This window comes from Polyodon spathula, chromosome 1, assembly GCF_017654505.1.
Source record: "Polyodon spathula isolate WHYD16114869_AA chromosome 1, ASM1765450v1, whole genome shotgun sequence".
Taxonomy (NCBI): Eukaryota; Metazoa; Chordata; class Actinopteri; order Acipenseriformes; family Polyodontidae; genus Polyodon; species Polyodon spathula.
Window position 1 is genome coordinate 7,148,909 of NC_054534.1, and position 24,978 is coordinate 7,173,886.

Here is a 24,978-nt window from a genome sequence, read left to right on the forward strand (position 1 = left end):
ATTGATGACTGGATCTGTGGCATAATGATCATTATCAGTGAATTTAACATTTCAAATACATTGGAGGGTGTCATTAAGTAATGATTCATCAAGGCTGTCTATAATTAGATGCTAACAGAAGGGTTTATGTGTAAACTGGAGGGTTCTGACTCTTCAGCCATTTGGCCCCAGCTTTGCTTTCATTAATTACATTTTTTTTTTTGTTTGTTTTTTTTTGGGTTTTTTTGCTTTAATTCAAAAGAGATTAACACTTCATCCAGCATTTGTGTAAAAACCTGTAAATCATGCACATACATGTACTATGCAAATATATATATAGAGTAGTCTCCCGCTAAGAGAACAGCCCTCGGGAAGCAAGTAAAGTGTTCTTATAGCCAAAGTTTTCTCTAAAACGGAATTAGCCACCAGACACAATATAAATCAATCAATAAATAAATACACATGCATTATTTGTCATGAAGCATGTGCATCAACATATAAAATGAACTGAATAAGTAAAAGCAAAACAATAGGCAAGAGTGTGTTAATAAACTATAATAATAAAGTAACAGACAAACTAACATTAATAAAACTAAAGCAAAAGAACACGGTCAAAGAGCTTAAATCGCTATGTACTGTGAAATTAGCTGGCGAGTGTGTTTCGCTCTATCACAGTGGCAGAGGCAAAAATAATTGGTGTTACATAAGGCTAACTTAACATTAATAAACTAACTGTCAAACTAAATTAACACAGCACCCCTACACATGTTACAAAATGCAGCAGCAACATGCACATTATTTAACAGAATGGTGAAGCAACTCACTAGAACGGGAAACACCAAATTGCTCAGCAACTTGTGTCTGATCCAGGTTTTTTTTTCAAGACTTCAAACAATTTCTAACTTTGTGCAGCAAGAGAAACAGCTGTGCATTTTGCAATTTGTTTACATGCCATTTTGTATCAATGAGGTGCACTCATGGAAATTGGAATACAAAAAAATGAAAAATGGAACGATTTAATAAACCAATCAAGACACTCTCGCGATGACAATTCGCTTTGTTACAAAACAGTGCTGTATCCATTGTGAATGAATAGGTATCAGTACCAAGAAGGCATGCTTTTAAGCCAAGTTTCTGTTCCTGTAGCCAGAGCATTTACAATGGGAATCTGTTTCAACACAAGGGTGAAAAAAGGAAAATGCTTATCACAGTATATATATATATAATATATATAGATATCAGCTTAATATATATAAATATATATATATTATATATATATATAATATATTATATATACAATATATCTATATAAATTAATTAATTCTTATAAGCATTTTCCTATTTTGACTAAAAAGAATTACTGAAAGTCTATTTTGAAAAGGCTGAGAAAGCCATGTTGCTGATTTTTAATTGCATTTCCCTGACAAATATTGTACTAGGATGGATTTCGTAATTAAATGATGAATAACGATTTTCTTTTACTTTGGTATTAATGAAGCTGGTTATAAAAGTTTTGTGACTATCCAAATAGGACAAAACAGTAGTTTGCTTTCCTCAAATTCAGTATTAAATACCAAGTGGTGTGCAGTTAATTCTGGTAGAAATTAATTATTAAACCTTGCAAGTAAAACAAGCCCCTATTTTGAGGCAGTTAGTAGATTAGATTGACCACAACACTTAGCTTTATTAGCTGCTAAAGTAGATCCCACTGTTTTGTACATTAACTGCCCTAGACATTCAGTTACTGCTCATGTAAAAACCACAATGTGAGAAAATGTTAACTATGAACAACTGCTGAAGAAAAATCTTCTTTTAAAATACAAAAACATACTTTCTAGTGCTTTTGAAATCTTCATTAGTGTTATTGTTGGGGATCTCTCGTGTTTCTAATTATTATTTCCATTACAATCCCCTTTAAAGGAGATACAGTGGTGTATGTATGTCGGTACAAGTGTCACACTTTAGATGTGTCCATGTATCACGCATCCAGTTGACATGAAACTTGGTTCCAGCGTTATTTTGCTTTTTATTGAGAGGCATATTCTGGGGATGTATGGAGGTATCTGCTCAGCTGTAGTTTAAAAAATTTGTTCTGCAATAAGTGTAGAGATGTTGAGAGAAAGCCTGCTGTCTAACAGAATTTGATTCAAAATCAGATGTAAACTCCAATGTATTTTTTTTTAAATTGTCAATGTCAAATCTAAAACAAATTTACATGACCACTATCAATCCTTAAAAATCTACTATATTCTAACAATTCAGAATCAGGACACAATCATTTGTTTCAGGATTTTTATTTGTTTTTTTGTTTTTTTTTTACTGAAGAAAGACGAAATTCATTTGGACAGTTGGCTTGGCGTCTTTGCAGAAGAAGCTAGTAAAGAGGAGCGGACCTGCAGTTGTATCCTATGTGGAGGCCATTGAGTAAAACCATTTTAATCCCAAGTTTTTTATGTCGTGACACGTGCTCTAATAACAAGGGTTTGTTGTGTAGCGTACTGAGATACATCATTTAAATGCAGTGCCCTACGTGCCTTAGTCCATGTGTGCCACCAGAAATACGCCCTTCATCTCTGCAAAGAAAGAATCCTCTTCACTTGGATTTCCTCAGATGTCTTCTGAGCAGCCAGCCAGTTGTATTCTGGGGAAAGGAGTCTAGTAGGTCTGTTCTGGATCAGGTAGCGGTTTAGGTAGCTCTCCTCGAATAGGAATGCATGGAAGCTAATCTCCATATCCTGGATGATGAACTGGGAACAAGTTAACGCCAGCTTATAAACCTCAGGACACGAGCCCCCATAGAGCTCCGAAGTGTAATAGTAATCCCCTTCGGAGCCATCAACGTAGGCTTTGGAGTCCTCAGTCCTCTCATAAGGATACGTGTCCAAAGGCTGGTTGTAGTATTCCGGGTGCAAAGTGGCCACAAGGCTTCCCAGGATTTCAGAGCCCACAGGGTTTACAAACACTTGGTCCACGTCCATGGAGAAGATATAATCCACCTCATCCTGGATCAGCTCTTTGATTACACTGCTCAGCAGAGACATCCTCGTTTTCGACAAATGAACCCAGTCCGGCCTCTCAGCGATATAAAACGGTTTGATTTCTCGACCAGATCCCAGAGTAATCGCAGGGATCCCTCGCAGGTTGTCAGTCAGTATGTAGTAAGTGACAAAATGTTCTGGCAGAAAATACTCCTCGGCAGAGATGATGAACTTGTGGAGGTATTGTGCGTATGTCCCGATGACAAACACTGCCAGGCCTGTGGTGACAGCCCTGTTTGTGAACTTCTGCCTTCTGATCTGTGACTCCGGGCTGTCTCCCCACACAATAGGGGCTCCCCAGGGGGTGACATTGGGGGAGAATTCTACCTCTTCTCCTGTAGCTTGGCCAGGGAGATGAATCGAAAGGTTTTCTGATGAGGTTTTCTGCTGCAAAAGTCCCTTCAGGAAGTCTGAAATTAGCACACCAGGAAGAGTTATTGATGAGTGTTACCTAGTGTTTCAGTAGTGATTTCAATACTTCATACAAGATCTGTTAAGATAAACGATGGAATGGTGTTATTTGCCACCTCATTGTCGTTGTCTTCACCATAGGCCAAGGTTCATTTCAGTACTTTATTTAAACCTCTTAAGCTATTGCTACATGATTGTCAGGACTGCTTGTTTCATAGTATGCGTTTATGTACTGTATAGCATATTCTTTTTACTTTTCATCAAATTTATTTTAATATAGTTTCACAAGAAAAGTTTAATTTAAATTTAAACCCTATAATTTACATACATTTAACACCTCCAACCTGTCCTAGCTAATGTTATTGTCAGGCTTCCCAAAAGCTGTGGGGGTACAGCAGTGTGCTCAGAGGTCATTGTGTATGGTGTCTGCTTATGTTGCATTTTTGCTCCTTTAAAGTTGAAGATGCAATTGAATATTGTTGAGGCGGTCAGTATAGCATTGTTTATTTGCGATAACTCAACCCTAGCCAGAGACAACTTACCTACTGAAAATGTAGAACAGCCATTGCCTCAATACAATTCTCAATTGTCGATTAAAGGAGCATCAAAAACACAGTTTTTAGTTCACCCACATACCGTGCATGCAGATGGTAATGATATTCTTCACAATTTATTGAATAGCTTGTTATCGTCACTGACAGCATGAATAAATGCTAGTGATTTAATTTTACAATTTACTGAATGGCTGTTACTGTTACTTGTATTTTTTTAATGCATAAAGTTTACTTTTATCAACAATAGCAATATAGTAAATGAATATATACTTTTAATGTATTGCATTAAGTGTTATTGTCACAGGCAACAGGAGTAATAATATCTTTATTTTTAATATCTTTATTTTTTTATTCCGCCTTTCATAGTGAACCACCATCACAAAGCGCTTTACAGAGGTAGGCTGTGAACTGTGCATTATATGCAGAGTCATTTACAATAGGACATTGATTTAACATCTCATCCACAGGATGGAGCACAAGGAGGTTACGTGACTTGCTCAGGGTCTGTGGCAGGGGTGGTTTTTGAACGGGTGACCACCTGGTTACAAGCCCTGGACTTTAACCACTGGACAACACTGCCTCCCATATATATATATAGTACATGCTAATGCCTTGGGTTAATGTTTTTACAAGGTATTGACAGAGGGAGTAAATATTACGAAATTGTTTCAGTGTATTATGTTTGTAATGTATTAAGCTGAAATATTGAAATGGCTAGCAACACAAATTAATGCATTTGAGTCACGTTGCGGCCCACGGTCCCACAGTAGCCTTGCTATGCGGCCCTCTGCTCTGTAAACTTTGGGCACCCCTGCCCTTGGGTGAAGACGCTCCAAACCCCCACCCCGCCCTGCCTTTGAGTCTTTATTATGCAAACAGAACTTCCTGTGGGTGAAGGCTATGTAATATCCATAGATCGGCTGTACTGAATCAATGATTTTACAGGGTATTAGACAGAAGAGTTTGAGGACAGCACCTTTAAGATCCCCAGATGCTTAAATCATTAATACACCCTTCTGTGTCTCATCCTTTTTGGAGGGTAGTATAGGTTCCTTGGCACAGCAACCAGCTTGCAACATTGCTACATTAAATGACTTTGCTCAGTATGTATATTGTATCTACATTATCTGGTCCTTTAACTGGAAGGCCATGCAGAAGTATAATTTAAATACCACTGCATCACATGCAAAACTTACATATCAATCCAGCGAAGACAAAGAACAGGAGGATACCTTTTCTGGTTACTCTGCCCAGTGCTATAGGATAGAGAAATGAGTTAGCATGTAGGCATCCACAGAAGCTTCCAAAATTGGTATGATTTCTTGGCACATGGGTTGAACTGATTCTGCTTTTATTAACTGTTATTGTTCTTTTGTGAGCTTTCCATGCCTTTTGAAGGGCTGTGTACAAATCTGACTCATGAGTGAAACGAGTTTGCTGTTCTCAGCAGAACCCCCGCTCCACATCACAAAGACACCACACAATTTGACACAGCAGTCAGCACAATTGTTAGGCTTTACTTGACAGAGGCCCAGGACTGAATGGCAGGGGGTGTTCAGGGCAGGAATAAAGATGGGACTGCAGAGCTGTGAGAGGAAGGGGGCTATTAGCCTTCACTTTACAGAAGCCTTCAATTATTTTACTTGTGTTGTTTTTTTTAAAACTACAAAACAAATATACTGTTCCTCACAAATTCATTAATTATTTTTTTAATTAAAAAAATAGGCTAACATAATTGTTTACTTCTAAGAAAGTGATTAGGCTGAAATACCTGTTCTATATTTCTGTTATTACCTTGTTTATAAAAATTCTCACAAAATACTGTGTAGTGGCCTCAAATCTGTTTCAGTGCCTATCTACCTGTAAAGAAGACCTGCTTCTTGCCTGTAAAGAAGGGCCTGCCTGTAAATCATTTGAAAAAGAACACCTTTACAATACACTTGGCCTGGAGCCTGAAGCACTTGTCCTGATTGCTTCACTGCTGCAGAGCCAGTGATCAGATATGTCTCTCAGTGGACTTCTTTACATTCGAAGGCCCTATTTTCTTGAAATGTTCTTGAAAGTGAAATACAGGCCTGTAACAAAGTGCCCGCCCCTGTGTATTATCTGTTATGTGTTGCGTGTGGTGTGTTTAAATGTTGGTGTATAGACATTGGTACACGGGATATAAACGGGTCTGTGTAACACGAGTGTTTAAAAATGTATATGTGTATTTAGGCACGAGGATTGCACAGCACTTCACGTGCAAGTAAAATGTAGTAATATGTGAGCACGGGGAATTGCACTTTATTAATTCACGTGCTGGGATTCAAGTGAATAATTAATTGGTAATTGAATCCCAGCACAATAGTATATATAGATGCACGTTGGCACATACTGGTGGTGGGGTGTTCGGTGAGCGGAGAACGGGATTGGAGACGGAGGAAATAAGTAAAGTAATAATAATAACAAAGTATCCGCTCACCGTGTTTGTCAGTGTCTGTCCGTGCACCGTTTTGTTAAGTTCAGTCTGTTTTTCGTTTGTCTATTTATTTTGGCGTAGAGTGCCGTGTCCTGTGTTTTTCGTGTTTGTGTAAACCTTTTATTTTGTAATAAACCGGCGCCAACAGGCGTCTTCATCATTTCATTTCATCCGTCCTGTGTTTTGTATATTTCATTACCTTTCCTGGTTCTGACGCCGCCCACTTCGGCCGTCCCTGTGACACGTGGTGTCCTGCGTGGGATAACAGCGCCTCCAAGCGTCAGACCAGGAGAGGTTTTTTTTTGTGTGGGAGAAAAAAAAAAAAAAAGGGGGCGTCTTTGGATTACAAAAAAAAAAAAGAAAGAAATGGGGAGAAGCAGGAAAGAGGATAAAGAGGTGAGGGACAGGGAGGAGGAGTGCCGCCTAAGGGCCAGACATCCCCGGCGATGTAACCAGTCCTTGCCGGGGTGCCTCCTCTGCAACCAGGACCATCTCTTTGCCAATTGTCCCTTCCGCTGCCCCTACCAGGAGGGAGAGGAGGAACTGCCGCAGGAGAGGAAGGTGAGGAGGTGGCAGAGAAGGGGAAAGGGGAAGAGGAAGGCAGAGGTCCCACCGCTGTCTCCACAGCCGCACCAGTCTCCTGCAAGGGAGGAAGAGCCGCACCAGTCCCCTGCAAGTGAGGGAGAGCCGCACCAGTCCCCTGTATCAAGGGGAGACTACACACCGCTCCCACCTCCACCACCAGGAGACTACACGCCGCTCCTACCTCCATGGGCAGGAGCAGAGCAGCAGGAGCTGCCTCTGCCTCCGCCACCTCCACCGGCAGGGGGAGAGCAGCAGGAGCTGCCTCTGCCTCCGCCACCTCCACCGGCAGGGGGAGAGCAGCAGGAGCTGCCTCTGCCTCCGCCACCAGCAGAGGGTGAATGCCTGCTGGGTCCCTGTCCACCAGCAGAGGGTGAATGCCTGCTGGTATCACTTCCCCCACCAGCAGAGGGTGAATGCCTGCTGGTATCACTTCCCCCACCAGCAGAGGGTGAATGCCTGCTGGTATCACTTCCCCCACCAGCAGAGGGTGAATGCCTGCTGGGTCCCTGTCCACCAGCAGAGGGTGAATGCCTGCTGGGTCCCTGTCCACCAGCAGAGGGTGAATGCCTGCTGGGTCACTTGTCCACCAGCAGAGGGTGAATGCCTGCTGGGTCCCTGTCCACCAGCAGAGGGTGAATGCCTGCTGGTATCACTTCCCCCACCAGCAGAGGGTGAATGCCTGCTGGTATCACTTCCCCCACCAGCAGAGGGTGAATGCCTGCTGGTATCACTTCCCCCACCATCACGAGGAGAGGAGCTGGAGCTTCCTCTGCCTCCACCTCCATCAGGGGGAGAGGAGCAGGAGCTGCCTCTCCCTGCACCACAAGGGCCAGGACTAGATGCTGGCGGTCCTCAGCAGCCCTTGCATAGGCTGCTGAGGGAAGCACGGGGAAGAACCTCCCGGCTGCAGTGGCCGAAAAGAGGGCCAACACCCGCACCCCAGCTTGTCCTGACTGCCAGCCTCGCTTCGCCCAAGGATGCCAGCCTCGCTTCGCCCAAGGATGCCAGCCTCGCTTCGCCCAAGGATGCCAGCCTCGCTTCGCCCAAGGATCGCCCAAGGATGCCAGCCTCGCTTCGCCCAAGGATGCCTCTGCATCGCCTGGGGTTGCCCGCCGCTCTGCATCGCCTGGGGTTGCCCGCCGCTCTGCATCGCCTGGGGTTGCCCGCCGCTCTGCATCGCCTGGGGTTGCCCGCCGCTCTGCATCGCCTGGGGTTGCCCGCCGCTCTGCATCGCCTGGGGTTGCCCGCCGCTCTGCATCGCCTGGGGTTGCCCGCCGCTCTGCATCGCCTGGGGTTGCCCGCCGCTCCGCATCACAGCCGGAAGTACTGTGGCCGGAACCCCACGAAGGGGAGCTGCCGGCCACGAAGAAGGGGGAGGAGGTCTGGAGACCGCCAACCCCAGCAGCAGTTTCGCTGCCGGAGGAGGGGGAGGAGGTCTGGAGACCGCCAACCCCAGCAGCAGTTTCGCTGCCGGAGGAGGGGGAGGAGGTCTGGAGACCGCCAACCCCAGCAGCAGTTTCGCTGCCGGAGGAGGGGGAGGAGGTCTGGAGACCGCCAACCCCAGCAGCAGTTTCGCTGCCGGAGAAGGGGGAGGAGGTCTGGAGACCGCCAACCCCAGCAGCAGTTTCTCCGCCGGAGATCGTGGGGGAGGTCCGGAGACCTGCTCCCTCTGCAGTTTCTTCCCTGCAGGAAGAACGGTGGTTGAAGCCCCACCAAGGGGAGCTGCCGGCGCCGAAGGAGGGGGAAGGTCAGGAGACCACACCCCAAGCAGCCTTTCCGCTGCTAGGACTACCCTGGCAGGAGAATGCTACCCTGCTGACAGCATTACGACCTGTGGGCCCCTGGAAGCCTCTGGTCCTGGCCAAGGACTTTGGGCGGGACTTTTGGGCTTTTAAGGGGGGAGGTGGCCATTGAGGCCATGTGTGCTTTGCACAGGAGGGGGTATATGTAACAAAGTGCCCGCCCCTGTGTATTATCTGTTATGTGTTGCGTGTGGTGTGTTTAAATGTTGGTGTATAGACATTGGTACACGGGATATAAACGGGTCTGTGTAACACGAGTGTTTAAAAATGTATATGTGTATTTAGGCACGAGGATTGCACAGCACTTCACGTGCAAGTAAAATGTAGTAATATGTGAGCACGGGGAATTGCACTTTATTAATTCACGTGCTGGGATTCAAGTGAATAATTAATTGGTAATTGAATCCCAGCACAATAGTATATATAGATGCACGTTGGCACATACTGGTGGTGGGGTGTTCGGTGAGCGGAGAACGGGATTGGAGACGGAGGAAATAAGTAAAGTAATAATAATAACAAAGTATCCGCTCACCGTGTTTGTCAGTGTCTGTCCGTGCACCGTTTTGTTAAGTTCAGTCTGTTTTTCGTTTGTCTATTTATTTTGGCGTAGAGTGCCGTGTCCTGTGTTTTTCGTGTTTGTGTAAACCTTTTATTTTGTAATAAACCGGCGCCAACAGGCGTCTTCATCATTTCATTTCATCCGTCCTGTGTTTTGTATATTTCATTACCTTTCCTGGTTCTGACGCCGCCCACTTCGGCCGTCCCTGTGACAAGGCCTTACAAACCTAACGCTATCAGCAAAAAATAAAAAGTAACTTTTGTTTTGACAAGTGTTTGGGCAGGGATGTGCAGGGCAAAGTTAGCCCAATTGCTTGTGTTTTTCTTGGCTATATATTCTGTTTTTCTGTTTTCCATTTCATTTTTCATATAATGTAAATCTTTTTTTTTTTTTTCTAAGCGTTTGCTTTTTATATACTATGTGAAATGATTGTTTTTGGTTACTTTCCAGAATTATTTTTTTTTTTTATATGTGTAGTAACTACAGTACTTACACATGTACTTTATCAATGTGTTTTCAAACAGATGCACACAAGTTCTACAAAGTAAATGTTATATAGAAAATTAAGCTTATAGTCCCAGGAGCAAGAAAGAACAGTGAACAAGATTTATTTCCCACCAAACACAATGTATTCTCAGTATAGAAATTACTCATCCATAACTTTCTGAAATGTAAAAACCTTAAACAGTGAATGCTCTCACCAAAAGGTTTTGTTTACTTGACTAAGTTTCTTCATTTCATTTGAGTGAACCATATTTAGAATTAGACTCTAAAAAGCTGTCTAGGTTTACTGGGCCAACCAGCTGTTTATAGCGTTAGGCTGTAAATACTGTTACTGACCTGAACCAGACACAGAGGAGTCAAGAAATAGAATTGCTAATTGCAGTGTAAAAATAGCTTTCATTATGTGCAGGTAACCATCCCAGCACTGGCAATTACCCTGGCTAAAATAAAGTAGACCGATTGTTTATGCTATTACACACAGAGTTCTGAAATTAAGGTTTTCATTGAAACATCATGAAGCCTGTTAATTGCAGTGTATTAAAACAGACAAAGAGAACCCTAGCTGTAACTAAGGTGAATTTAAATGTACTATTCTGCCCTACAAAAAAAAATTGTCAGCTGTTTAATCCCACTCAGATCTCTTACTTACAAAATACCTTTTCATCCTGAATATATACAAATTATTTGGTGCCCTGAGCATGTACCCATTTTTCAATGCAGAATGCCTGGGCAGGATATTTATTCAATAACTGGCTACTGCTAAGACTGGTATCAACCTTTTAACACAGGAAACAAATGTCCCAGCCCTAGACTGACAAACCATGTTTTTCATTTTGTGTTCAGCCAGAGTATGTTCTGTAAACTGACTGTGTCCTGCAGAATAACTGGACTTTACTGTACTTTGCTGTCTCTCCACAGTTTCCGTCACTCTGAATAAAATTAGCAATACAAACAAACCCATAAATAAATAAACCGTCACAGCACTCCACCCTCTGCACATTTGCTACATATTTCTAAAATGGTTTAGCTGCCCTCTCTTTCAAAGTGGGGTTTTCTATTCCAGACATGTTTTTGGTTAAGAAGATTTACAGTGAAACCGTTTCTACTAATAAAGGCAGGATATCTTGGAAAAAAGTGACTTTCATATAGATAAGACCAAAAGAAGGCTTTGTGGTCAGTTTGTTTGAGGAGCCAGACATGGCAACAAACACAAACAAAGAAAGCACTCGTTTCAAAGTGTGCATCAGAGTTATTTTATTTTTTTTTCATCTACTTCTTTGCTTGTTATTTTGATAAATTATGTTTTCTTCTGTGTAAGAAAAGCACATGGACTGCAGTTTGGGGTTCTATATATTTTTCAGTAAGGATATGCTGGATTTACGAGGTGGAGATGATTAAAAACTAGGTTGATGATTACTTTGCAGACACCCAACACTAGATTAATGTGGTGATACCCCCCCCCCCCACCCCACCCACCCCCCCATACTGACGTTTGCATACGTGCATACGTGTCTGTTTATTTTTATAGGGGGGGCTTTTAGAGTGAGAATAAGTTCACAAAATAATTCTATCATGTACTATATTCCTCAGGGGGTTAGTAACTGTAGAAGTACTGTATGATACTTGATAACTGCATTTTGGCTTGTTAAGGCAATCCAGAATATATGTTCCTTTCTCTCATCCAGTTATCTCCTATAGCCAAAGTTCAGGGGTTATTTTCAAGCCTGGCTGTTGAAATGAAGCACTTCTGCATGCTTTATTCACTAACCGTTACATTAAAAAAAAAAGATCAACCCAAACAGATTCGATAATAACAGCACTGCGCGGTACTCAGAAGTGTCCATACTCATGCAGCTTAACAGAGGAAGGATTTCAAGAGAGGTCTCAGAAGCATTGCTGCTTGGGAGGAACAAAACAGCCACAACTGCTTCCAGATGTTTCAGGGTGAAATAATATATATATTGCAATCCAGAGAGAAGAAAACAAAAGCCTTGTGAAAAAGAAGGTGAGCCGGCACCACTAACCTGGAAGTGGATGTGAGTGAGAGAGTCTCCCCATGTTGTTAACAGTGTGGTGCTGTTGCAGGCTGCTAGTTATCTGGAGAAGCGGGTCAGTAGGATTGCTCTGCTACGCAGGCGCTAGGTTTCTTTCTCCAGGGCTGTGGTATGTGAAATGGAGAGATGGAGCCTCCCCAAAGAAGCCCAGATGTTTTGGCTGAGTGTTAGGTAGCACGGTAATTCATAAAACATTCTTCTCCTGTCCTCGTGTTTTCTTAAAGCTGCAGATGCAGTTTCTGCTGCTTGTGTGTTGGAATGTTGTTGACTGGGAAAAAAAACAAATGGGAAGGTATAATTAATCACAGAAAAATATTTCCTGAATATGCAATCTACAGTACAAGGAAAACAATGCCAGATGTAAATTCAGATGTAATTTTGAAAAGACTAGCTACTAATCTGAGTTTCATAATTTCTCTTGCCCTTTCTCATTGCAGTGATGCGTAGTTTGACTGGTTTTCTAAAATGGAGCCTAAGTCTGGCCTAAAGTTTTGCATCACCCTATAGAATTAACACATTTTGCTTCATAAAGTCAAATGAAACCTGCTGAATAATGTTACGTTAACATATTTAATTATAGACCGCTTTGTAGTTTTCCATATACTTAAAAAAAAACTGGTAAAAATTTTAAAAAATTGAAAAATGTGACATTTCAAAATCTAACACAAAATACTGTACTACAGCAGTCTGCATGTATAGGAACACTTCGCCTAAGGGAACACCCATGAGATAAAACAGATTTTTCCCATTGTTAATGCTCCAGCTAAAGGAACATAAACTTTGCTAAAAAGCAGGGTTAATATGTTTTGTAAGTTTTTCCAGCCATTACTATATTTTCACAACTAATAAAATAGTAATTGCATGGTAAAAATCTCGAACCCTACCAGTTGGTTTCACAGGCCCTGATTAGCACTAATACTGGGGCTGCCTAGGTAACATTAGGTAGTCTGTATAGTATGAAAAGCAACCACCAAATATTTAATTTAGGGGCTTCTAGAAAGACATAGGTTGTTTCTTGTTCGTTTTAGAACAACAATTTGAAGTAATTAGCTTTGACAATCTAGACTCTACAGACCACCTAAGTGACCCGCATTTCATGGGTCAGAAACGCAAATTGACATTAAACCCTGCAGAGCTGCCACAGTCATTGTTTGGGTGATTGGAGAAACTGACATTTCTCATTATCAAAATATCACTGTATGTACATTCCATTCATTGATGAGTTTTTAATTCTAAAGTGTTCTCCAGGAAGGGGGGATACCCTGAACACCACCTCACCCCACCCTGCTGAAATAATCTGGACCAGAATGCCAGTTGATGAAACTTGGGAGCTGTGAACTAAATATCTAAGTAACGTGCTGTTTGAGGTTTTGAAGCAATTCATCTCCCATCAAGTTGTTTTGAAAGAACACCTCTTATCTGATTTACACCAATTTAAACCTTAAACTTGCCACCTGTATTTGAATTCTCTCATCTGGCCCGTCGCTGAAAAGCCGTCTTTCTACATCTATGCAGTGAAAATGCAGAAGAGATTTATTTTAAATAAGATACAGCCTAGACTAATGCTAACTTAATCTGGACTGCAAACTTGTTTCTTACTGAACCCCAATTCCTGATAAAGGATTTAACTTATTCATATAGACAGCCTTATTCCTAAACCTGTATGAAACACCAGAAAAACATCAAAGTAAAACCTGGTTCTACACTTCTGTTTAAACTGGTATGCTAATAGTGCTATAAAGTTTATAAGCATAGCATGTGTGTGTGTGTATGTATGTATATATATACACTACACCACCCATCTAGAAAATTAACATGCACATTTACTGCAGTTTAGTTACATAAGGGCTATGATATTAGACTGGGTCTGGGCTGTGGTTGGAATACTGTCATTTACAGACCAGAGAGGCTTGTTCCTCACGTAAACAAGGCTTCTCTCTCTGAGTTCACGACTGGAGGGCTTGGCTCTGTAGCACCGACTCATGTGAGCATCACTGTCATTTTAACACTCCGACTGTGTCACCTGATATAATAAATACTGTATTTGTCAGTGTTTGCTACTGTCTACTAAAAAGAGCTGTAAAATACCTTGCAATCAATGTTAATAGATATGTACACTACATGAGCCATGCTGTTGTATAACCTAATTCCTATTACCTGTTAATACTGGCAAGCTGAGATAATCACCTTGTTAGTGGCTGTGTAATTCCCGGCTGTTTACTGTTTCCTCATTTATATTAAGTGAGATCAGTCTTCTGTGTTTGTTGTTGTGGTGCCAGGTCTGTCCTTTCCTCCTGCAGAGCACGGTAAATGGAGCATGATTAATAATAATAAAACACAGACCACGGTAACTGTATTTATTACAAAAAAGGAAGCTGCTATTAATTAGTTCAAAGAGAACTGAGTCCAGTTTATACATAATGGTTTCCAAAGAATGTTCTTTCTTTTTTTTCTTAATTTGTTCTCTGGCAGGACCCTTTGACTCAAAGTATAAAGAGAAGGTTTGGTCCCGTGTTTATATTAGCCTCTGTGACAAATTAGCCGTGATATATTGTTTCAGCTTTCTTTCTGTGACTGAATTGAATCGCACTGAAGTTTGTCAAAATAAACCAGCAAATGCAAAGTTGGCAACTATTTGTGCCAAGATTGAAATCAGGCATGATTTCCTTAAGAGTGTGGCTTTTATTATGGTGTTGAATTAAAACAATGAAATACAATTTTGAAAAATCTATATTTTTTGTTGCTGTGGCTGATGTAGCGTTAATCATTGAATAATGAGTTTGTCAGGGAGACTACATTTTTATTTTCTCGGTTCATGCAAAAAAATCTTCAACTGCAACATTTTTTTGCAAACAAAAAAAGCATAAAGTAAAATAAAAGGCTGCAATTTATTGACAATCCCAAACTGTATTTTTGTTCCCCTGTTCATTATCATTTATGGAACAAAAATATTATTTGGCAAGAAGCGCGCAGATGAATATAATATTTTTTAATCTAAGAGCAATGGAAGAGGTCAATGAACAAAGTGCTAACCCTCACTGTTTTGAGTTAAATGTGAGGTCCTTCGGCACTGGGGTCCCAGTCACTCACCCAGTGAAGGGGCGAGGCTGTGAGTACAGGAGTTTGCTGGCGTGAATCCTAGCTGTGCTTAGCTGTCAGTCTTGGCTACGGATTCACAGGAAGTGGGATTTAAATGGTCTAGGTTTATGAGATTCAGAGATTCTTTTAGTTCACATTTCAGTGATCTCTACTGGCCAGTCTGGGACCCTGACCCCAGGGTTTATTAGTCTGGTAAAATGTCTAAGTTCGATGGCTGGAAAGATGTTCCCATGCGTGCTGCCGGGAGCTCTACCTCGTACATTTTAAAGGTATGCTGCATGTTTATCTCTATGGAAAGTATCGAAACCTGAGCTATGGAAAACTTGTGAAGTCATGGTGAGGGTGGAGGTCTGCAGGGGAGGAATGTACAGCAGCTGTCCTGCTAGCTATGACTCGGCAGTTCAGAGCAGTCCAGCACCATTAAAACATGACTCTGCAGTTTCAACAACTTAAACACAGAGAGGGCTTGCGATGTGGTCTAAAGTACCAGAGCTGGGCTGGACCCTGCCTGTTCAGTGATAACCCACATGAAGGTTTGCATAGCTACACCCCTTTTTTTAAGAACTAGAAATGTGACAATAATGAAAGCACTGTGAAACAATAATGAAATACTTAAGCTCATCATACAGTTGGTCACACTAATAATGGCAGAACTTTACTGACATGAAGCTTCATGTTCTTAGTGTTCCAAAGTCAGCATGCATCAAAATAATGAAGTTTAGAGCTGACCAATGCACCAGCCCTACCCCTGGATGCCTGCTCGGTTTGAGTGTGATAAGAACCTTGTGTTCATTTCCTACCACAGGTTGCTCGTTCCCCCACACCTCATGTGACTTTTCATTTTTTAGCTATAGACACACCTGGGGAATTCACCAAAAATCAATTAACTATAAATCAATTAAACATATTAAGGGTTTAGATTTTTTTTTTAAATTAGTTTTAGTACATCAAACATTATTTTTAGAAAAGACAATCTCTTTGAAAAGTTGAATGCAAGCCTACAAATATAATAAAAATGGTTTTAGCACCACCTTGTGGTTTTCTGGGCAAATACAGTAGCTCTAAAACAATAGATTGGTTCCGTCCCATAAAAGGCGTTTACACATACCAATGATGAGGTATAGTTTTAAAAACATATTCCTAAATGTTATTACTATGGAAAACAATGAACACATGCGCAGTCCATGTATCAGCCAGAGTGTAAACGTTCTATAAACAACGGACTTATTAATACCTGGACAGAGGCTAAATTACTTCTAATTAGGAATGGATGGCATGGGTTGAACGAAGACCAGGTCTTTTCTGGACCTTCTCTGCACCATGCGGACCACAATTGTCCACTAGGGGTCATACTTGTCAAATTATAATGCATACCGGTAGTAAGGTATGTAAAGAATATGGTTCGCGTGCGTGCTCAGTGCACTACTGTTTTAAATATCACCTGGATAACGTCATAAATAAAAAACACCAAATGAATCCTACAGTAATCCAAATCAGGGCTAATACACGCAACAAATAATAGGAAAACAATACCTAAACCTAGGTCTAAAAAGGACATAATCCAAATTTCAGTTTAAGTTCCCAAATGGGACGTTATGAATATTGTTAGTATAAAAAATGGGACCTAATTAACATTTTCATATGCTGACAAAAGTAGTTTTAATTCTCAAACGGCAGCTTTTCCAGATTTTTTACTTTTTCAATCCTTGCTGTACGACTTCAGCAGTTTGTTGATTTGTGGGCTAAAGCTCCAGCTGTTGGGTTTTATTTTAGTATGGAATCTGTTTTCACTTACACCGTGTTTTTAATGTGTTTGCGTTCCATTCAATTCCCCAGTTCTCCGAGTCACGACATCCTCACTGCATTCATTCCATTCAATTCCTCCGAATGAAAAGAGAACCCGCGCCGAGAGAAGCCTCGGTCTGACTGCTGAAAAAGCACCTGGGAACATCTGGAGCTCCAGGAGTCCTACACATAACCTGAGCATGTAAGCTTTCTAGTACGCTGTTGCTTGGGTATTGCACAAGGGGTTCATGTCTTGGGAATGTGTTTTTTTTTTTTTTTTTTTTTTTTTTTTTTTTTTTTTTTTTTTTTTTTTTTTTAAACCATATCTCTCAAAGCAATAAGAAGTGCATTTTGCTTTACATTTTTTAATTCCTTGTCGAGCAAAAAAAAAAAAAAAAAAAAAAAGTTAAGATTAGGATTTTTTTGGTTCGTTTGGTTAGGGTTTCAGCGATTGAAATGAGTGGTCAACAAATTCAACATTTATGTTTGATTGACCTTATCATTGGTTAAGAGAAAGGGGAACTGTTCATCAGATTAGTTTAAGGAAATAATGCCATGTAAGTTTCCTGGTGCACACTTTTGGCCCCCACACCCACATATAGCCCCATATTTCGAGTTTCCGTCAGTGTTTTATCAGATATTGCACACGTGTAAATGAAAGGGTTCAAGAAGATGGAATGTCTAATGATTCTTCTGAATCAGCTGTACGCTTATGGTCAGCCACATTGCTGTAGGCTAATAGCAGCAGGAATCTCAGACAGGGTTGCCAACTATTTTTACAAAAACCTGCCCAAAACCCGCCCAATCAGGAGCGTAAATTGTGACATCACAATCACCTCTGATGATCCCCATTGTAACAAATAGCAACTACACTATTTGCAATTGCAACATTTTTGTGTTTTATGTGCTTAATTACCAGGGATCTTAGCAATCCGTTTTCTGCAGAATAACGCTGAAAAACACAGATTTTAGTGTTGTCAGAGAATTTTTATTTTTACACTTGCAAAAACCATGCAAGGCTTTTTTTGGTTGTTTGGTAACCAAATCAATACACTTCTAATATATAATCATCAAGACAGGCAATTTTGCTTTACATGTAGTAAACATAGTTGTTCAATAAAACTGCCTCTGGTGAACGAGGCACACTGTCAGTGTCACAGTCATGCTGAAACGTAGCTACAATATTTGGATATTTCAGTATCGAGTGATTGAAAAAATTGACTGCACATCCTCTCACTCATTCATGTATACAATACTAGCTGCTTAGATTAGGAAACTTAATTCAGAACACTAGTCTTACTTCAGAATCAGGAAAAACTATCGTTGAATGGCACAGTGCCTGTGGTGACGACCTCCTTGTCTTCTCCCATTGATTTAAGACACAAAACTTGATTTGCTTCAGGTCCTGTGTGCTCAGTATAAGTATTTCCTTTATGTAATTTATGTGTCAGAAATCTTCCAGACCGCCTGGACCACACAGGGACTGGCTTCCCCAGTTTGTTAATGTGATCCTTCAATTGCTTTGTCTCTATGACCTTTTCCTCCCACACAGCAAATGACTCACTCATAATGACATTGTAGACCTTCCCTCATGCCTACTTGTTCGTAGCAAGAAAACCTTGATCAGAAACGTATTTACTTGGACAATCGAGCCAAGGTGTACACAAGATGCATGTTGAGTCCGAGCTCCTCAATGGATTCCTCATTGACAGAATTATAGAAATAGGAAAGAAATAAAATATTGAGCAATTTCAGATGCCTGACTTCAGGCAGTTATGGTTCAATTGATTTTGACATTGATTTAAGAGAAATATACAGGACCCACATAAATTATGAAAAGAACAAATGATTTCCAAGACTAGGGATCGATATTGTATTGCCCGTTTCTCCTCACTCGGACTCCTGTTTTTCTAAATAGCTTGCTAGCTCTGAATAGAGAATCATCTCCTCTTTCCAAATGGACAATAACATCCCCACCCCCATTCGCTCTATAAATCGTTTTTTTCTGTAATTAGTCTTGGTGTTCTTTTTTAAATTAAAAATAAAGCAGTATTTGAGAGAGAAACGTATTGGGTACTGGATTGAGGTGGTATTGCATGCTACCGTATACAGAAGCATTAAGTGTTGTATTATTTACACTGTAATGTATTGCATTGTATAGGGAGGGACTGTAAGTAATGTACAGTCATGCATGTTGCTTTTTATATGGTCTGAAGCCCCTCATGAAAATAGTCTACAATTTATGAAGCTCAGAGTAGATAAAAGCAAACTCTGTACATGTTTTATGTGTAGGTGTTATTTATCTTAGTTTAATCCGTACAGAGTAACTCCGTGCAGGTATTGCTGTTTCAGCAGAACTGCAGGCCGCAGGGATATTTGTTTTTGTTCATGTTCAACAGCGTTCTCTTCGGATGGGGATCACAATAGCTGCTCATGAGGTAACAATCCTTAAGAGAGGCACAGTGCAGTGCCCAGGCAGAGGTCTATCTCAGCTGTGATTTGATAATGCTTCTTTTGATAATCCTTCCCCTGAGGCATGCATCTATAATAAACTAACCATTGCTTTAAAGCAAAATTATTCACGTGATTTCGATTCAATGACCTATTACATATGATAGGATCAAGTTTTGTTATACTGTATTTTACTCTGGGTATCTAAGCCAGTGGTTTCATAATAAACGGGCACACAATACAGGAGAACTAAATGAAAGTACATACTTACAGTTAACCATTGTCAGTTTGGACTTGTATTATATAACACGCATTAGAATTCACACTGAATAGTATTATTAGCAATGGAATATATCTGCACCCCAGCATAGCACAGGTGGCTGCAGAACACGTTTCCCAGGTGCTGTAGTCTACCTCATGTGGTTTTTGGGAGACCAGCTAAAGAGCATACAGTCTAGAGATTATGAAAGCGGCATTTCAGCTCTGAAGTCTTCAAAAATACAATTTTGCTGTTTACCTTATGACGGTAAAGCTTGTTTCAAAGGCTTTCAGACTAAAAAAATACATGGATCAAATATATTGATGTACAGTAAGAGGTCAAACAACCTGCTTTGGCCCATCTTACCTTCAACAGCTACTTCTATCGTGAAGCAGCTGCTTCCTTTATTCACTGACATGCTTTCAACCAGCTGGGGTGAAAAGACCAAGGAAGCGCAAGGAAATAGATTTCCAGCGAGTAAGGCTTGCAAACAGAGAGCTTTCTTTAACTTAATGTAGTTCCAGACATCATATAAAATATGATATAAAATGAACATGCATGTTTGCCACGACGCGTTTCTTTCAAAACTGAATGTTTCTGTTCATTACAAATACAAGCTTTTTGGAAAATAAGACTTCTTGACCAATGGATGCGTGATGCATTCAGCATGTTCAGTTGTTGTATTCTGTATGCATTCCCTATAACAGAATATGTAAGACCACACAGTTTGGATTCTGCAACATATCTCACATGCTGTATTAGACTTAAGAGACAGATCATACTAATCAGAAAGAACTGTGAATATTAACACCACATACAGTACTAAAAAAAAAAAAAAAAAAAAAACTAAACCACTACGATGTTCAAACAACACAGCATCCTTATTTAAAAAAAGCCACAACATTTTATTGGAGAATGCTTGCTTAGGAATTGGAAGATACACTGGGTTCCTGATCTCTTGATATATACTGTATATATACTGTATATATATATATATATATATATATATATATATATATATATATATATATATATATATATATATATATATATATATATATATATATATATATATATATATTATTGTTTTTCATAAGGTTGAGCTGTTTGTTTCAGGTATACAGTACTATAAATAAGTAAAGAAAATATATTTTGAAAATATAATTTAGAAGATTTTTATGCATTCACATTTCTTTTTTCACAGAAAAATCACAGGAGGCACTAAGACAACAACAATAAAAATACTCTACACAATACATCAAGTTTACAGGTTGAAAATATTTACCTGCCACAGGTCTGTCCCAGGATACAGAGCATTCCCAAATAAAGTGGTCATTGTTTTAGGATCTTGAAACCAACTAAGAACCTAATCTCTTTCTTGTTAAATGACATTGAGTATACACTTCAAAATACAGTACAATAACTTCATAGCAGTTACATTGGACTCAACATTATAATGGTAATGTTCTCAGAACAATCAATACTCTGTTAGATGGCATTTCGGATAAACAAGGTCATGTATACAATATATGTTAAACTTATATTTTATATTTATAGATTGAATAGTAACTATTGTACATTTACCAGCTTTAGAACACCAGGCCCTAACCCTAAAATAAAAGTCTTACTTTCATATATTTGTTGTTTAATCAGGCAGCAGCTTCCAGCAGTAATCGCACCAGCAAGCTGAGTTGTCTTAAATGAGATTATAATGGGAGATGATAAAGTTGAAACTTCCAGGGGGCTGTATCATTATGGAATTAGCAATTAATCCCTGTATTGATTCTATCAAATAAGGTGTCAAACTTTTCAACCCCTGAAAAAGGATTGGAGCTTCTCAAAAAAGTATTCATGCGGTTTATGGTCAATATGAATTTAGTTGTTTTGCAAATATTTATACAAACATTATCAAAGACGATAAACAACAAATGTATACATATTGGACAACCCAGACTTGGAAGAGAGAATATTAGTTAGTTACCAGTACTTTGTCACCTCTTGTTAGCTTTATTTACATTGCCACTGGTCTGCCTTTTTTGTGCCGAGAGTCTTTAAGTTTTTTATGTTAACTCAGGATCTGCACATATTTCACTGTAGAGAAACTGCAATCACGCATGTCACATGATATGATTGCAGAGAGACCTTTATATTGAGTTCAATACACAACATGTGAATCAATTAAGAACCCAGGAAGCATATGGGAGTTTTCAACTCTAGCATTGTCTAGCATCTGCATCGTCCAAATTAAAATAAAAACTACGAGCAAAGAACCAAAAGATCTTCAACAGAAGAAAAAAGGGAGACACAGTGACAATGCTTTAATTAGAGGAAAGAACTGGATTTTTTTTAGAGCCCAAGTGAGTTGTGGCAGTTAGCAACCCCATTAAACATAATGTAAAATGAATGAACCTGCGTCGGAAATCAAAATAATATATATCTTCACGGCACACCAGGAAAGACAGAGAAAGATCAAGGATTTATCTTATTGGAAAATCGTAAATATGACTTATTTTCTATACCACCTCATTTGAATGTGTATTTTGTACAGATAGTTGGTACCTACACAGATCCAGGGGTACAGTATCTTACGTACCACTTTGATTGACACAATCACCTAACTGTACTTCCGAAGAAACCACATAATGAAATCACGCTGTCTTGTAAGTAGGTATTTACTGTACTCTAAAACTCTGATATGCTAGTGAGTGTTAAAAATGCCTGCAAGGATGGCCTATCTGTCTTTACAAAAATGTAATAAACTGATTAATAAGAGCATGCAATGCCTATCTTGTGGTGTTTGTATTAATTCTGAGTGGTTCTGAGTTCCGTCGTTCTGGTACTAAGTTATCATTTTTCTCTAAATCTGCCTTTAGAGAAAAATTATTTTTGAAGCCGCTTCCGTTGATATTTGCTTGATATGAATTCAAATATAAATCGGTATGTGTGGCAGTTCATGTTTTTTAATGACTACCCTCTTCTGCTGGTTCAGTAAACAGCATTACATTTCTAATTGGCAAACGTTTTGTATTGAAAAATAAAAAACAACCCTTATCAAACTTTACCTCATGAAATTCACTTGATTTTAATGCAAAATCTACAAATGACTGTAGCCTTGTCAGGAACACAATGAAGTACTTTCTGTAAGCTACTGACAGCCAGTTTAGTTTCGTATTAGATTTCAAACATAATGGGCTATGAGCCAACTCCACACTCCAGATTCAGAACATTGACTCTGCTGTGTGACCCTGGCTATGCAGCCCAATACTCTCTTTTGTTGATACTGTATATTAAGTAACTAAAACTCAGAATTAACCCTGGATGGAGCTCTGGCAGGTGATCATTTTCAACACGTGGACACCTATTGGTTATCTTGGGCTAGAATGTCAAAGAAGGCCTGCAGCAGTTTATCATCCCTGTACCTGTAGGGCTTGTTATTGTAAAAAGCGTCGCTGTAATCGTTGTACAGGCTGTCCTCGGAGTCCTGCTGCTGGGAATGCTTGTTTAGTTTGTCAAGCACTTGGTAGAAGTTGTGATAGGGGATGCGGAACTGCTCTTTGTTACGGCTCTCGCTTTGGGCAGTCTTTTTGTTGAAGGCGTTCTGCAGCAGCCTCATCAGGGCTTCCGAAGGTGCCCTCTCCTCCATCTTGGCATCGGCAGCTGTGTCCTCCCGGTGTTTCTCTTTCAAGGGCTCGCTGTCTTCTGTGGTGTCCTCCTGAAGCCAAACAGAACCACCGTGGTTAGAGCCAGACACGGCACATGAGAAAATAAGGAGCTGATTTGATCGAACTGTGTCTCAACCCGCACTTTTCCAAGATAAGCCACAGCTGGATTTTTGTAGAGAATTTTACAGGCCAGGAATCAAACTGGATTTCACCTGTCAGTGGTTATCCTGGGATCACCACATGGTTAATGCAATCCAGGGGGATTACCCTGGCATGAGGTATATATTGATCTAATCAATATGTGTGATTTCATCACAGTAATGTTAGAGCAAGAAAGGAAAAATCTATAAAAGCCATGTCAAACATTCCCATTGTCGTCCTGTAAAACATACCTGGGAGTCGCCCATTTTCTCCACTCCTCTCCTGTCATTCTGCACGGTGTTGTAAGGGGTGTAAACCCGTGGCTTCTGCATGTGATCCGGCTTCGTGGTTGTCCCGTGTAAGATCAGCTTCCAGTTCACAATCCTGCCCTCATTCTCCATTCTTCCTGACTTTGGGAAAGAAGGAAAAGGAATTGAATTTTACGCCTCTGCAGCTCTGCATTATCCTTGTTATCTGAAGTAAGGGCATTCATTTAAAAAGCGCCTGCTCTCACCACATCGGTTATGCTTAATGTCCAGGTCCCTGTAGGGTCCTCCCCCCAGGTGTGCACTGACATGAAGTCCCAGTTCTTGAAGCCATTGGAAGAGGTGTCCCTCTCCCTCTCTGCCAGCAGAACTGCACTTGTACCTGGCAGAATAAAAACAGATGCTTATGAGAGGGAGGCATATGCTTAAAGCCCAGTGCATGACTACCATCTTTACACTCAAACACTGAAAAACCCTTTAACCTCTGCCTCCCCCACCTACTTAAGCTAAAGGCAGATTTATAGAAGATGTTGACCTCAATTTTGGTTCAACAGAACCCAGCAAACACCCTTACATAGTAAGGGAAAACATTAAAGAAATATTTAAAAAAATGTATTCTTTACTTTTTGTGGCAACGCTCATTTTGTGCATTAAGCTTGACTAATCAGTAGAGGGCACCTTCAACTCCACAACTGAAGCTTAATGAAGTGTTCAATAATAAATCATTCCAATAACCCTTTTACCCCTGGAATTGCCTATTAAAGGCACGCCCAGAGTGCTCCCTGCACCGGCTTTGACAATGCACACTGGTCTAATAAAAACTCCTGCAACTAACACATGGTGTCATCCATCTACATGCAGCAAATTTGTAAGATTGATGGCATTATATTACTTGGATACTTGGGGGGGTGGGCAGCATGTCAAACTTCCGCCCTGTCCACACTACATAACTAGATCTCGAGAACCGTACTCAAAAACGTTAATTAATCCAGCTCAAAGCGTCCACACTAAAGTACCATTTCGTGTTTAGTCGGGCTTACTGCATACAACTACTATTAAAATAGTCCAGTAACAGTCCTAGCAGCGCAATGGACTGTGGGACTTAATATGCCATTATCCCACCATACACTGTCTGTTTACAACCTTGCAAATACAGAGCCCATGCTTACAGAAGACACAGCGCTTCTTGGCATGAACGTTATGGTTTTGTTTCTTAAAAACACAAGGTACATTTTATCATAATGTGTACTGAATTGGCCTTGAGTCCGGTTCTCGAGTACGGTATTAAATGTTGTGTAGTGTGGGCGCTAACCCTATTTAGCACTTTTAAGACTGTTTAAAGACAACTAATACAGTTTAAATGCATAG

General features: G+C 40.3%; 2 protein-coding genes and 1 long non-coding RNA gene across 3 annotated transcripts in view; 1 reads left to right on the top strand and 2 right to left on the bottom strand.

Annotated features, from left to right (window-relative positions):
* Positions 1–1,384: 1,384 nt before the first annotated feature.
* LOC121313236 (globoside alpha-1,3-N-acetylgalactosaminyltransferase 1-like) lies at positions 1,385–14,235 on the bottom strand. Its single transcript, XM_041245569.1, has 4 exons — positions 14,135–14,235; positions 11,918–12,215; positions 5,179–5,238; positions 1,385–3,427 (listed from the first exon to the last, which is right to left on the bottom strand). Exons 2-4 carry the CDS (start codon positions 11,949–11,951, stop codon positions 2,547–2,549), a joined length of 975 nt encoding a protein of 324 aa, XP_041101503.1. The 5' UTR covers positions 11,952–12,215; positions 14,135–14,235; the 3' UTR covers positions 1,385–2,546.
* Positions 14,236–15,154: 919 nt separating this feature from the next.
* The window catches only part of LOC121313244, a 39,485-nt gene continuing 29,661 nt past the window's right edge, over positions 15,155–24,978 (top strand). The window contains exons 1-2 of the long non-coding RNA XR_005949957.1: positions 15,155–15,315; positions 16,883–17,033. This is a non-coding gene — a long non-coding RNA (uncharacterized LOC121313244). The remainder of the gene's footprint in view (positions 15,316–16,882; positions 17,034–24,978) is intronic.
* LOC121313229 (neuroendocrine convertase 1-like) overlaps positions 20,650–24,978 on the bottom strand; it is a 30,524-nt gene continuing 26,195 nt past the window's right edge. Inside the window, exons 12-14 of the mRNA XM_041245560.1 lie at positions 23,859–23,992; positions 23,596–23,754; positions 20,650–23,253 (exon numbers count right to left, since the gene is read on the bottom strand). Coding sequence (XP_041101494.1) covers positions 22,900–23,253; positions 23,596–23,754; positions 23,859–23,992 — 647 coding nt within the window. The 3' untranslated portion in view covers positions 20,650–22,899. The remainder of the gene's footprint in view (positions 23,254–23,595; positions 23,755–23,858; positions 23,993–24,978) is intronic.

Bases quoted from the DNA above. Each gene is read 5' to 3' on its own strand.
- LOC121313236 (XM_041245569.1), bottom strand. From the start codon at position 11,951: ATGGGGAGACTCTCTCACTCACATCCACTTCCAG. The intron at 5,239-11,917 runs GTTAGTGGTGCC...TCTATCCTATAG, and splicing joins TCACTCACATCCACTTCCAG to CACTGGGCAGAGTAACCAGA. The intron at 3,428-5,178 runs GTAAGTTTTGCA...TGCTAATTTCAG, and splicing joins TGTCTTCGCTGGATTGATAT to ACTTCCTGAAGGGACTTTTG.